Source organism: Epithele typhae (genome assembly GCF_022376455.1).
Source record: "Epithele typhae strain CBS 203.58 chromosome Unknown BXZ73scaffold_31, whole genome shotgun sequence".
NCBI classification, from domain to species: domain Eukaryota; kingdom Fungi; phylum Basidiomycota; class Agaricomycetes; order Polyporales; family Epitheliaceae; genus Epithele; species Epithele typhae.
Window position 1 is genome coordinate 137,002 of NW_025954222.1, and position 14,226 is coordinate 151,227.

Here is a 14,226-nt window from a genome sequence, read left to right on the forward strand (position 1 = left end):
GCACACAGGCCATAAAATGACTAGGCCCCGCCGCTTGACTCCCCACCCCGCTCCCTCTCATCTCGTCCTCCACCATGGATGCTCTCAAGAAGGTCTTCGAGTCCAAGAACCAGAACGTTCGTGTCCCCGTCGCGCTTCCGTACCCCGCCACCATGCTCACGCGTCTTGCAGTCGAGCCCCGCTCTCGTTACTTTCCTCACCGCTGGCTTCCCCACCATCGAGGACACGGTACCATGCCTGCTCGCCATGCAGGAAGGAGGCGCGGACATCATCGAGCTCGGCGTTCCCTTCTCCGACCCCATCGCGGATGGACCTGCGATCCAGGAGACCAACGTGGTATGCCGTCCTTCCCGCATCCATTCTACTCGCGTGCATGGGTCTCCGTCGAGTGGACGTGGCTCGCGGCCATCAGGTTATTTATGCGCGCATACAACTGTTCGCCGTCTCGCCGTGCAGCGTCGTTCCCTCTTCGCGGCCCTTTCATCTCACCAACGCTTGTCTAACTGCAACCCTCTGGCAGGTCGCGCTCAAACAAAACGTCGACTACGTCATGTGCTTGGGCATGATTCGTGAGGCGCGCAGCAAAGGGTTGACCGTGCCTGTCCTTCTCATGGGTGAGTCATTTCCGGTTAAGCGAGTCATATCAGAACTGATGCATAGCTGGTCGCAGGTTACTATAATCCTATTCTCGCTTATGGCGAAGACAAGGCCATCCAAGATGCGGTCGAGGCTGGCGCCAATGGCTACATCGTCGTCGACCTCCCGCCCGAAGAAGCCGTCTCATTCCGCAACAAATGTCGCACTGCAAAGTAATTCTGCCTGTCAAGTTTACTATCATCTGCTGAGTATCTTTAGCCTCTCTTACGTCCCTCTCATCGCACCCTCGACGACGCTGGGTCGTATCGAGTTCCTGGCCTCCATCGCGGACTCGTTCATCTATGTTGTGTCCAAGGTGAGCCGCGCCCCGCTTGCGAATCTTGACCGGCGTTTTCACTCACCCACTTACTCTGTAGATGGGCACCACGGGATCTTCGGTCTCGGGAACCATGAACTCCGCCCTTCCGGACCTCATCTCTCGTGTCCGAGACTACACCGACGTCCCACTGGCGGTTGGCTTTGGTGTTGCTACTCGCGCGCACTTCGACTTGGTAGCCGATGCAGGCGCTGACGGTGTGGTCATCGGGTCTCGTCTCATCGCCGTCATCAAGACCTCCCCCGCAGACAAGGTTGCGCAGAAGGTCGAGGAGTATTGCAGCGAGATCAGCCTCAAGGGTCAAAAGCCTAAACGCGCCGCCGCCCCTCGTTCGACCTCCACACGAGCCACAAGGCTACCTCTCAAGTCAGCTGAGTCGAGCTCCACGAATGTCTTGCCGCCGCGCTTCGGTCAGTTCGGTGGACAGTACGTTCCGGAGGCTCTCTGGGACTGTCTAGTCGAGGTGGAAGAGGCCCACAACATCGCGATGAAGGATCCAGATTTCCTCAAGGAATGGAAGGATCTCTATGGCTACATGAACAGGCCGTCGAACCTGTACAAAGCCGAAAAGCTTAGCGAGAGCGCGGGCGGCGCTACCATTTGGCTGAAGCGCGAAGATTTGTGAGTCGCTCCGCGTTGATCGCTTGCCCGTGAGCTGAGCGCTGCACAGGAACCACACCGGCTCGCACAAGATCAACAACGCCATCGGACAGGTAGCGAGCTGCATGTCGCTAGACTTCGAGATGCTAATTCCCTGCTCCTCTTACTAGGTCCTGCTGGCCAAAAGGCTAGGCAAAAAGCGTATCATCGCTGAAACCGGTGCGGGCCAGCATGGTGTCGCGACCGCGACCGCTTGTGCTCGCTTTGGCCTCGAGTGTGTCATCTACATGGGGGCGGAGGATGTCCGTCGTCAGGCGTTGAACGTTTTCCGCATCCGCATGCTTGGCGGTAGCGTGATACCCGTCGAGTCCGGCTCGCGCACCCTCAAGGATGCAGTCAACGAGGCGTTGCGCGACTGGGTCACGAACCTCTCCACCACGCACTACCTCATCGGCTCGGCGATCGGCCCCCACCCCTTCCCGACAATTGTTCGCGACTTCCAGCGCGTCATCGGCCAGGAGATCAAGGAGCAGCTTCTTGCGGAGACGGGGAAGCTCCCTGAGGCCGTTGTTGCTTGTGTTGGCGGCGGCTCAAACTCCATCGGTACCTTCTACGACTTCATTCCGGACAAGAACGTGAGGCTGGTCGGCGTGGAGGCGGGAGGAGAGGGCCTTGATGGCGTCAGGCACAGCGCGACGTTGAGCAAGGGTCAGGCCGGCGTCTTCCACGGCGTCAGGACTTACGTGCTCCAGAGCGAGGCGGGTCAGATCATCGAGACGCACTCGATCAGCGCGGGTCTTGACTACCCCGGTGTTGGGCCCGAGCACGCCTGGCTCAAGGAATCGGGTCGCGCGGAGTATACGGCTGCCACGGACGAAGAGGCGCTTCGTGGATTCAGGATGCTGACGCAGGAGGAGGGCATCATCCCTGGTGAGTTCGATTCCACCACGTCCGCCGTCGCCTGAGTAGTTGCTCACTGTTCTCCATCACAGCTCTCGAGTCTTCGCATGCCATCTGGGGTGGCGTTCAGCTCGCGAAGACCCTGCCTAAGGACGCCAACATTGTCATTGTACGTGGCCATTGCGTCTGTAATCACGGCTTTCCCAATGATATACTGATATCGCGGCCCGGCTGTACAGTGTCTCTCCGGCCGTGGCGACAAGGACGTCGAGCAGATCTCCCAGCTCCTCCCCGGCGAATGGGAGCGCAAGCTCGACTGGTACATCTCCGACTCACCCCTGAAGGGCACAGCGGAGCATTAGACCGGGTCGCTCGCGCCCCTCTCGATATCCGACCACATCACAGGCTGCCCCAGGAGGAAAACGCAGAGTTCGAAGCATCGTCTAGAAGTAACGCGGTTGTGTACGAGAGCTCGTAATGAACTGCCTTTGACAAAGTCTATGCGTGTCCCTCAGCGGAACTTGCGTATCCTCCCGTCAAATATGGTATCGGCGCTGTATAGTCCAGCAAGCGCAGACCTAGACGGCATACGCTCACAAGTTCCGGACTGCTCTGAGACAATGACGCGTCCATGCCGGTGCCCTCAGCCCAGGTCGGTCGGCCGTTGCGATAAGACGGTACGTCGTCGTTCCCATCAGAGCTCTATGCGGCCTCACTAGGCCTCACCGCTGAGTGGCTCACCCCGTTTTTCTGTGTTGTAGTCCACGCCACCGCCGCACACGCGGAAGTGCTCGCCGCGGCCGTTTGCTCCCCTGATACGGGCTCGCGCGCGCACGCGACACGGGCTTTGCTGCGACTCGGCCTTCCCTTTGAGGCGAACAATGAAGTTCTCCTTTCTTCCACGTAAGGCAACTTGCGGCAGTGCGTGCTTCGCTGGAGAAGCCACCAAGCCAAACCAGGGGCAGTGTTCTGGTGGGCGTGCCACATTGCCGACTCGGCACTCCCCGCCGCGTAGCCGCCGCGGAGTGGTTTATGGTGCCGCCAGCGAGGAGCACGATATGTTCCTGCCGGGCTGGTCAAAAGATATAAAAAGGGTACGCGGCGCACTAGTTTCGTTCAGCCCTCGTCGGTTTTCTCCCTCACCCTCTCAGACTCCCATCCAACTTCTTGCCCATCATGCCGCACGCCGCCCAGGTGTTCTCCTATCAAGTCTATCCTCAGCTCCCCGCCGGGCCTCGCTCTAGAACAACAGAAGAGCTCGGCGTGCTTCAGGCCGTTCTCCGTACGATCCGTCGGCGTGCCCCGCCGATATGTGAAAATTGGTACGTGCAACGACCCATACGCTACTTCAGCGCGCAGGGGTCCGCTGACTCCGTGTCCGTCGCCGTGGTTTGTTCGCACAGGGAGTACAAACCAGATCTAGTCAACAGCTTCCTCTCGATGCCAGAGGCCCCGCGCTTGGACCCGACGACCGCCGCCGAGTTGTACGTCCCACAGTGTTGGCACTGCTCTCTACGCTTGCGCTCACCGTTCGCCTCGCTCTCCTCTCCCTCTTCGCCGCCCGAATCCCTCGCGCCCACACACTCGCCCGCGACAGCGCCTGGATGCACTACGCGGCCCTCTCGGAGAACAATTTCGACAAGGACTTGATGGCGCGGCTGATCCGCGATTTGCGGCGCGACGACAACTCCGGCGACGACGACGACGACCAAGTCAAGGCGTCGAGGGAGATCCTGCGCCGCGTCGCGGAAGTGATGGCTGCTCTCGACGGACGGTGGGCGGAGTGCGAGTACCAGGTGGAGCGCTGCGACTCGTTCTATAAGTCGCTTTTCGACTGGCGACTATAACGCCTGTCGGGGGACCATCGACAGCCACGGTATAGAAGGGAGGCGAAGGTCTGGCTTGTACCGATAGCATTTTCTCGGTTCGACACTCTCCTGGCGCACAGGCCTTTGATGTACACGACGACAACAACGTCGTCATCGCGTGTAAGATTAGGCCTGTGCACGTCTTGTGCCGTTAATCCGTCTCCGATGGTCTATTCTTTCCGGGTTTATTGGCTGCGATTTAATTTAATACTGGTTCTATGATATCTCACACCAACTCGAGTCGGGCATATGGGTCGTTCACTTCACCCGTGACAACTGGACGAGCGGCGCCAGAAGCGACTGGGCGTCACCTTACTCCAGTCATCTATGCCTAACGGCTTCAAGTTGAGGGGCGTCTTGCGCAAAGCTCATCTACACAGAAAACAGCGCATTGTTTCTTCTGATCTCTGACTCTCTGGCCACTAGTACTGAAGGACCTCAGAGTTTGCTGGGCTCCCTGCCGAAGAACTTAGCTCAAACAAAAGTTAGCGGAAAGACTTCGTGGCTAATAACAGTACACCGTGCGCAGCACTTTTCTGGACCTATATGCAGTTACAGTATGGCCTTGCAGAAAGCTTGGAGCAGAAATGCGTGGACGAGACGATACCAATAATAAGTATAGGTGCACGCGTCCGATTGGTACTTGGCACGTGCTCGTGGGAGGTGACTCGATCTCGTTGATCTCGCTTAGATCTCGCTGCATCTTGTACGCCACCAGCCGACCCCTCTCAGCTTTTTCATCCTCTCCTCGCCTTCCTACGGTAGCCCCAGGCATAAAACGTATTGAACCAAGGCTATCCATCTCTCCAACCCTCGAAGCTAACCCGTCAAATCTATGAGCACCGCAAGCCTCCTCCCGCCCGGGCCCATCCCTGGGCACAAGGCCGTGGAGACTCTGGCAGCCAAGCTGCGCAGAAGGTGCGGACTTCTCGTTCTTCAGTCATCACGCGCATTTATCAAACCGTGTGCTCCCTGTAGGCAAGTTGTGGGCTCGCGCGGCGCAGCCCTCGAGACCGTCCTCGTCCTCCGCCAAGTCGTTTCGAAGGCCCGCTTTTCAAATATCCAGCAACTCATCGCGATCATCCGCGAGGTCGGCCGGAGGCTCGTAGCTGCACAGCCAAAGGGTTCGTACAGTTCCATAACTTCATTTCATGCGCATATACCTCGCTTCCATCATGTCTACCACGCGCTGAAGGTGCCCCCCAGAACATACCGTTGGAAACACGGTCCGGCGCGTCCTTCACAACATCAGGGAGGAGTATAACTCTGCGACGAAAGAAAACCCCTCCACCCGGAACGTGTACACCATCAGCAAGTTCGTCCTCCAGGGCCAGCCGCGCAAACAGACCACATATGCAACCAAGTCGGAGGCGACAGGTACCCTTAAAGAGGATGACCCCGATGACCCTGATTCCTTTGCGCGAGGGCTCAAGCCCGTCCTGATGGAGGCGATCCAGGATGTTCTGGACGAGCTCGAGACTGTCTACGACAACGTCTCAAAGAATGCCAAGGACCACATCCACTCCGAGTGCGTCCTCACCTTGGAGTGATCCCCATCCATCGCCATCCTCATGAGTCATCTCCCACAGCGAAATTATCCTCACCATCGGGCACTCCAAGACCGTCGAGGCCTTCCTCCGCTCTGCCGGTCACTACCGCAACTACACCGCGATCGTCGCCGAGACCGCACCTTCCTACCAAGGGCACGACATGGCCCGCGCACTGTCCGCGGCCGGCATCTCGACCTACCTCGTCCCGGACTCGTCCATCTACGCCATCCTCTCCCGGGTGAACAAGCTGATCCTCGGCGCGCACGCCATCCTCGCCAACGGCGGCATGGTCACGATCGCCGGCTCGCTGCTCGCCGCGACTGCCGCGCGCGCGCACTCGACCCCGGTCGTCGTCTGCGCCGGGCAGTTCAAACTCACCCCGCTCTGGAACCTCTACCACGACTACGGTGCGCTCGACTTCGCGGACCCGAGCGCGGTGCTTGGCTTCGAGGAGGGCAAGCTCGTCGAGCGCGTCGACGTCGTCAACCCGTACTACGACTACGTCGGCCCGGAGCTGGTCGACGTCTTCATCACCAACGACGGCGACCACCCGCCGTCGTCGGTCTACAGGTGGGCGTGGACACGCACTTGACGTTCAGGACTTTGACTGATATATGCGGCGCGGTGCACAGGCTGATCAAGGAAACGTACGACGACGAAGACCACGAGCTTTAATCCGGCCCATCCTCCCTCCTCATGCCCGCCCACGTCCAACAATCCACTCCCTGCCAGCACCTGCCAACCTTTCTGCACAGGTGTCATCCTCATGGAGCGCCCACATCCTAATGTCCCATTCCTCCACCCCTCGCCTCGCCGCGCTCCTTCCGTTCCTCGAGGCTCGAGGCACAGGCCCCAGTCCCCAGCGTCAGCCCGAGGACACCAAGACCCGCAGGAAGCCACAACAGGGGTGGGAACCCTGGCCCGCGCTCCGTCCCGACTTCTCTAAAACTCAAAGCCCCCAGAGCCCGACTTCCCACCCCGGCGGACCCGGCACTCCCACTCCCGCCCCCCGTTCCCACCGTCGCGCGCGCTGTTATGGCATCCTGCGACCCGCCTCACGGCGCTGGGGCTTTTCCGACGGCGAGGAGGGGTGCGCGCACGCGCAGACGGCGTGCACCGGTGCAAGAAGCACACACGAACAACACGCCCGGTTGTCCGTCATCATTCCACGACCGCTCCGTCTCGGGACGTCCCCCTCCGAGTCCGAGACTGCGAGACGACGGGCCAGCCAACGACGACGACGACGAGGTTGCGGGACGCGCGAACAATCAATCGCTCAGATGCGCACGCCGGTGTCTTTGCGGCGTCGGCTGGCTGGCTGATGGGCGATCAGGCTCGTCGTCCTACGAGCCCAGGCACGGCAGCTGGGTTGTTGGTGGGGGCTGGACGTGAGGGCGAAGGGAGGGCAGAGGAGACGGAGGCGGACGGGCGGGGTTATGGACACGGCAGTACTTATACTTGTGTACTTTCTACTTAGTGGGCCTGGGAGGCATAAACCGACAGCGAGGCTGCTACAGCGACCCGCGAGCCGGGTCGAGTAGGTCCGAGGCAGGATAAGGGGGAGGGCAACAACGCATAGGAACGAGACGGACGAGGGGTCGAGGATGTGGGAGTCGGGGCCCGGAGTCGCAAACGGCGGTCCACCAGGCCTTACTGCACTCCTCAGCCGACAGTCGACATCGACTCGCCTTCGCTCCACCTCCGCATGCGCACGCACCCGGGATCGCACCGTCCGCCGACGCGCCCGTCCTGCCCGTCCGCCCTTTCCCCCGCAGTCCACCCGAGCCCCTCGTTGGCGCAAACCCGTCGTCGGCGCGCGACCGCAACCTCGCCTCGCCTGTGGGCCCGGGGGCGCGTGTCGTCCGGTCGGACCGGATGAGTCATGCGGTGGCTGGCGGTGGAAGCGTCGAACTGGCGTCGGGAACGGGCGCTGCGGCCGCGTCGGAGCTGGTGGGGCCGGTGGGTGCGGTCGGCGGGAAGAAGGCGGGGGGCAGGGCGGGGCAGGGCGAGGCAGACTGCTGAGCAGAGCGTGGGGGCAACGAGCGATGGTATAGACGGGACCGGTCGTGAGTTGGCAGAGGGTCAATAAACAGTATCAACGGTGGACAGACGAGAGGGAAGACGTGCAGGGGTGGGGGGCGGGGCGGATTGGGAAGACGAAAGTGAAAGTGAAAGTGAAGGAGAAGATGAAGGTGGGAAGGAGGCGGAGACATGTAGCGTGCCGTCAAGAGCGCGAGCGGGGCCAGGGATACAGTAAACGGCGGGGACGGGGACAATGTACGCGAGCGCGGAAAGCCACTGAAGAGCAGATGGGGAGGGAGACCAAGGACGGCGCGGGCGGAGGGGGTGGCGGGGCGGGCGGGCGGCGGCTCATTGGATGGTGCAGCAGCCCTTGCCTGCGCCGCCTTGGGACTGGTACGGGTCGTCGGCGCGTGGTACGGGTCCCCATACTGACGGCACCTGGGCAAGCGAGGGCGGTCAGTCCGCGGGGCAAGCGAGAGGGCAGGGGTCGAGGGAGAAGAGGATGAGCAGAAGGGGTACGCACGAGCGGGTCTTTTGTCGTTTTGCAGTAACGGATGAGGCTGGGGGCGGGGCGTGAGCACCGGTGGACGAGCGAGACGGGGACGAAGGCGGGGGACTGACCTGGCACTGGCCTCGCTGACCCTTATCCGTGGACGGGCGAGGTCCTCCCTGAGGCGCTGGTTGTGCTCGGTGAGGCGGCGGAGCTTGAGCTCGGACATGGATTGCTTGTGCGGGCGAGAGTTCATCGTGGGCAGCGGCGTGCGGGGGGCGGGCGCAGGCGCGGGGTGGTGGTGAGAAGAAGAGAGGGTGTGGGGAAAGGCGCGGGGACGGGCTGGAAAAGCGGCTGCGCGGGATGAAGGGGAAGAAGTGCAGACGGGGCTGGCGCTGGGAGGGAGTGAGCGAGAGGGAGGGAGGCGGAGGGCGGCGGAGGAAACTCACGGACGGAGAGAGGATCAAAGGGCGAGCGAGGACTCGCGGGCGGGGGCCGGGGACAGGAGAGCGCTCGGCGTCGGCAGCCAGCTGCCTGATCTGAGGCCCATCCGCCGGCATTTCCCCCGCCCTCCCCGCACGCTTTCCGCCCGCTCTCTCCCTCGCGGCAGAATACGAATGCTGAGGACGACGGGCGACGGGCGATGTCCGTCGCGCTGCCCCCGTTGCTCTCCACCGAGCTGCCACTCCGCACAGGCTGGTATGCTCGCTCGCATGCGCCGTGGACGCTTTTGATCGGTCCCGCGTGGGATAGTGTTGGCTGCCCTGGCCCGATCGTACCTCTGCTCGAGGCTCGTCCATCGACTGGGCGTTATGTTCTCGACGTTTTGTTGCTCTCTCGGTATCCAACTGCACAACAACCATGACGCCGCCATAAGCATGTACTTCGGCCTCGCCCATCCAGAGCTCCGTCGGCAGACGCCCAGGCCCCGTACTCTCTCAACAGACGAAGCCCGCCCTGGATCAGAGACGTGATGTCCCCCTCATCTCCTGATGGCCATTTCCTCCAGCCCTCGACAAACGGCGGAGAGCGGTCTGGAGCCTGCAATTAAATGTTCCATCTGGGCGACCCTTGCCTCTGAGTTCCTGACTACATACGTATGTTCAGGGACACGCACGGCGGCACGGTCCTCGACAAATCTCGTGCAATTGCATCCATCCAGCACGTCAGCGCAGAATGCACGCCCGAACCGCGCTGGCGGGCGTCCACCTGGCACGGGGAGTTTGTGTGCCAGTGCCCGAAGCAGCGCAAGTGCTCGCCAACCCAGATGGCCGCGAGCCTATCCTTCTCGATCTCCGTCGCCGTCCAGATCGCCCGGCGCGTAGCGGGGACGGCAGCCTCGAGAGCTCATCATCGCCGCCATCAAGAAGCAGCGACATATACTTCGAACGCTCTTTCCTCCCGCCTCCCTTTTTCGCCCGCAGTCTCGCTCACGGTGCGCATCGCGAGCGCCGCCATGGCAACCACGGCGTTCTTGAACCTTCTCAGCTTCGCGCAAACTGTGCGGGCTCGTACGTCAGCGTCCTGCCGCTCTTCCTCAGGTGCGCGCGCGCGTTTGTATGTGAACCGCGCGTTTGCTCGTGACGTGCTTCATTTTGCAGGCCCTGCTCAGCTCTATTGCCTCAGGGTATCGAGTAGGAGGGCTCAAAGCACCATTGGAAGGTTTGACAGGGGGCGCGATTGTTCAGGGTCTTCGCAGTGCTCTCCCCGAGCGCGTCGATACTCATAACGTTAGCGTTTCGCGCGCCGCAAACTCGGGCGTTTGGTAACGGAGATTACAGCATGCTCACGAATCTTCTGCGCCGCGCATAATCTCAATAGCGGGCAATGTCTTTCCGGCGTCTTGCACGCTCGGCTAAACAAGCTAACCACTCCAGCCCCTTTCCCTCAAGATGACCGCAAACACCTTTTTGGCGATGCACACCGAGTCTCGGGTGGGCGTGCCACCATCCTCTCCGCGCTCACCCTGTCTTCCAGGATACCGCCAATTGCAGCCATTCGGGAAGACCTCGACGTTGTTCGGCCGCGCAGTCCCGAGCCCCGCCTCCCCGGCCATCCAGCAAAGTTCTCCCCCGCCCGGAGTTCGCTGCTCGAACGAAACACGCGCGCGTCCCCATGGTCCATGCACACGACTCCCTGCCCGACTCCCTCCCCCTTCCGCCCTCACCTCCTCGCACGGCGCATCGGGCGAGGGGGCGCTAACCGTGCCTGACAGTGCCGGTGTGCGAAAATGCGCAAATGGTGAGCCGAATCATCCTCAATCCTACGTTTTGTGAGCCGCGTCTCTGAAGTCTGCAGGAGGCGAAGAGGTAGACGGCCGCTGTGCTCTAGGCCGCTTTGATTCCGATCGTCTCAAAGTAAGTACTACTGTATGTATCATCATAGAAACACGGCCCGGCCGCACTGAAAAATCGCCTCGAAAAGCTTGCATCGCATCCAAATGCTCACCAGGCCGCCACATGAGACTGTTGATTGTTCTCTCAATCCGTGTGGACCGGCAAAGACCGTGACTAGATTTCGCGGTCACGTGTCACATACGCGTCATATAGCGCGCCACGCCAGTCGCACTTGGTCTCCAACCACCACATCCCGCCAGACAACTTTCGCGCGCACACATACCAAAGCTCACTCCTGTGCGGGCTATTATGGATTACACCCTGAAGATTTCCGGTTCGCCTATCCAGTAGAGCAACTCAACAGAACACACGCATCCGACGCCTACCCTGCCAGTGGCTATGGGAATGTGGACTTCAAAGTCTACACTCAGACAGGGCCAACGACTCAACAAGAAGACGTCGACATGGTATGCACATGTATCAGCATTTTATGCAGTCTCTTACTTTGAACAGGATGGTGGCGCGTGGATGACCCTTCCAACGTCTTCGCTCACCCTGACCACCCTCAACTTCGACGTGCAATACCACATCATGAGCCTGCTCTCGCCCGCCGATCTGTCACGTCTGATGAGGACATGCAGCTCCTACTTCGAGGCTGGCATTGTCCTTCTGTGCTCACACTCAAAGATCCCTTTGAACACAGTGTCTCAGGTCCTCTCCTTCGCCAAGTTTCTCCGCGTCTACGACCCGCAGCACACCCGCACTCCGCTCATCCGGGAGCTCCACTTCAACCTTGAAGAGTACACGTTCACCCTCGCCAAAGGCGCGGCTTCCCCCAATCCGGATTCCTCGGGCTTCCCTTCGTCCTACTTCGCGCTCCCCGCCCACCACCCGCTGACGGAAGAGCACCTCATGCGCGACGCCCGCAACCGCGCGCTCGAGACCTTCCTCACCCTCCTCCCCCAGTGCGCCGCCCTCTCCCGCCTCCGCATCGACCGCTGGTACGACGACGCCCCGCCCTCGCTCCTCCACCACGCGCTCACGCACCTCACGCACCTCACCCACGTCCGCATGCCGCTCTTCGCCCGCGGCGCCCTCGACCTCGCGTCCTTCGCGCGCCTCCCCCGCTCCGCTCCCTCGTCCTCCTCCCCTCGCGCAAGTGGCAGGAGGCCCCGGACGCCCTCGCCGCGCTCCTCCCGCTCGCGCCCACGCTCGAGGCGCTCGAGCTGCCCGTGTGCGGCTGGCGCGCGCCCGCCGCGCCCTTCCCGCGCGTGCACCGCTCGGGATCGAGTTCCCGCACGCGGACCGCGACCTCCCCCGCGTCCTCGCCCGCGCCTTCCCCGCCCTCCCCGCCTCGCCCTCCGCGGCGCGCGCCCGCTCCACCTCTGCGGCACCGCGCGCGCCCGCGCGGAGGACGCGTGCGCCCGCGAGCGCGCGCAGGCGCAGTGGCGCGCGCTCGCGCGGGACGGCGCGGTGTGGCCGTGGCCGGACCTCGAGAGCGTGGCGGGCGAGAGCGCGTGCGCGCTGCACGCGCTCGCGCTCCCGCGCGCCGTCCGCCGCCTGTCCGTCGCGTTCGCCGCGTCCGAGCCCGCGGCGGCGGGGGACGCGATGCTCGCGCGCGTCCTGTGCGACGCGCGCCCCGCGTGCCTCGAGGTCCGGGTCACGAACGCGCACTTCAAGTACAACCCGTTCCCGGCGCGGTTCGGCGCGCTCGCGCGGATGGGCCGCGCGCACGCCGACGCGCGCGCCCGGGAGCGCGGCGGAGGAGACGCCAGTGGTGGCGACCCCGTCGCGGCGGACGACGGTGGCGGGGAGGCCGCGATGGGCATCCGCCGGTTCGTGCTCTCCCTCGAGGGCGACAGCGTCCCGGACTACGTCCAGGTCGCCGCGATCCTCCTCGTGCGTCCCCTCTCCCGTCTCCGTCTCCGCCCTGCGCCCTGCTCACTAACACTCACCCCGTTCCTCGCGCAGGACGAGCTGCACGGCGCGCTCGCCCGCTCGCCGTCTCCCACGTCCTCGTCCGGCACACCGTCGCGCCCTTCCGCGCCGCCGCGGAGCACACCCGGCGCATCGTGCACGCGCTCCGCGCGCACGCCGCCCCGCGCGCCGCCGCCCTCGCCCTCGCCGCGCCCGCGCTCGCGTGGGTCGGCGTGCTCGTCGAGCTCCCCGCGGCGCCCGGCGCGCCGCGGTGGCTCCGCGCGTGGCGCGTCGTCCGCCCCGCCCCTCGCCGGGATCGGTTCGCGTTTGGGGACGCGCGGGTGCGGGAGGGGAGGGGAGGAAGGGAGAGAGGAGGGCGGGCGGGCCCGGGCGTGGTGTTGGCGGAGGTGGGCGAGGGGGAGGCCTGGGAGGAGCTCGCGCGGGAGGGCATGGTCGAGGCGGGGGACGGAGCGGCCTGGTGATGCGGATGGAATCCTGGCAGTTAACCACAGGGCTTCTGGACTTGCCCGAGTCTCCTGCGTACGCTTGGCGATAGAGTCCGTCTCGCCTCCTCCCCAGCTACAAGTTTACAACCTCCACTGGTATCCGCACGCCGGTGCTGATCGATCTACATACCAGTAATCTACTTTTCTACCAGTCGAATCCGCGTGTGCACGCGCTGGCTCGTCGGAGGAATGGAGGCCCGATCGCGCCATGCACGCATTACGCGAGCTTGCGTCGGCGCTTCGCAGGCTCACAGCCTGCTTTGGGGCGCTCCATCGCTCGAGCACGTCGGCGGCGGTCGCGTCTCCAGGATCGAGACGCGCACAGGGGCCGGCGGGACGTGCGGCCGTAACGCCTTGGCGAGGGGTTGGCCAGAGCTCCGCAGTGCGGCCAGCGGGAGCGAGAACGAGCGTCTGGGTTGAGGGTCACAGCAGGAGAGCGACATGCGATCGGGAGCGGGACTACTGCTACGAAAATTATGTACATCCTATTGGAGACGCGGAGCCTGGAGACGTGGGTGGTGCGCTAAGGTGAGGGCGTGCCGGGAGAGGGGGAGAGGTGTAGGCCGCGAGCCCGAGACCCGCGTTCCTTTCAGAAAGAGAGCGGAAGGGAGGCGTGGACGCCACGGACCGATCGACGGGTGAGGAACATGTGGAACGGGGTGTGCTCGCGGCGCGGGCGGACGGACGGACGCGGATATAGATGAGAAAGAGAACGATTCCGGGCTCCGGGGCGAGATGCTAACTAAAGGCATGTGTGTGGTGGGATAGGGCGGGGAACGCGATGTAGAGGCAGAGTTGGTGGAGTGCTAGGTGTGAAGGAGCGGCGGGGTGTACGCTTGAGATATGCGAATAACATTTACGTGTACGCGTAATTATTGCGGGGGCAGCTCCCTGGAGGGAGTGCTGGTGGGGTCGGAGAGGAGAGGGATAGCGAGGGATGTGGAAAGACAGACACGGATGCGAACCCCATTCACTCCATGTGAGCCTTCGTGCCTCTGGTACAGAGGGTGTGGTCTCCAAGGGGGTGTCCCAGAAGGTCGCCGCTCGACGGATAAAGTGTGAGG

The 14,226-nt window shown here is 62.9% G+C and overlaps 4 protein-coding genes across 4 annotated transcripts; 3 read left to right on the forward strand and 1 right to left on the reverse strand.

Annotated features, from left to right (window-relative positions):
• Positions 1-74: 74 nt before the first annotated feature.
• BXZ73DRAFT_102318 (bifunctional tryptophan synthase TRP1) lies at positions 75-2,835 on the forward strand (the record flags this gene model as incomplete). The annotated part of the gene is made up of 10 exons (XM_048015191.1): positions 75-116; positions 172-336; positions 521-614; positions 671-809; positions 856-952; positions 1,014-1,594; positions 1,644-1,686; positions 1,744-2,503; positions 2,566-2,642; positions 2,713-2,835. The coding sequence occupies 10 exons, from the start codon at positions 75-77 to the stop codon at positions 2,833-2,835; spliced, it is 2,121 nt and encodes a 706-aa protein (XP_047876887.1).
• A 2,341-nt stretch (positions 2,836-5,176) lies between these two features.
• On the forward strand, positions 5,177-6,566 carry BXZ73DRAFT_102320 (eukaryotic translation initiation factor 2B beta subunit; the record flags this gene model as incomplete). The annotated part of the gene is made up of 5 exons (XM_048015192.1): positions 5,177-5,259; positions 5,320-5,465; positions 5,548-5,869; positions 5,931-6,461; positions 6,524-6,566. 5 exons carry the CDS (start codon positions 5,177-5,179, stop codon positions 6,564-6,566), a joined length of 1,125 nt encoding a protein of 374 aa, XP_047876888.1.
• A 1,695-nt stretch (positions 6,567-8,261) lies between these two features.
• BXZ73DRAFT_48413 (G-protein gamma subunit) lies at positions 8,262-8,659 on the reverse strand (the record flags this gene model as incomplete). The annotated part of the gene is made up of 3 exons (XM_048020048.1): positions 8,262-8,351; positions 8,437-8,473; positions 8,535-8,659. The coding sequence occupies 3 exons, from the start codon at positions 8,657-8,659 to the stop codon at positions 8,262-8,264; spliced, it is 252 nt and encodes an 83-aa protein (XP_047876889.1).
• A 2,389-nt stretch (positions 8,660-11,048) lies between these two features.
• On the forward strand, positions 11,049-13,138 carry BXZ73DRAFT_78300 (uncharacterized protein; the record flags this gene model as incomplete). The annotated part of the gene is made up of 4 exons (XM_048022853.1): positions 11,049-11,086; positions 11,134-11,206; positions 11,253-12,642; positions 12,711-13,138. The coding sequence occupies 4 exons, from the start codon at positions 11,049-11,051 to the stop codon at positions 13,136-13,138; spliced, it is 1,929 nt and encodes a 642-aa protein (XP_047876890.1).
• Positions 13,139-14,226: the final 1,088 nt, after the last annotated feature.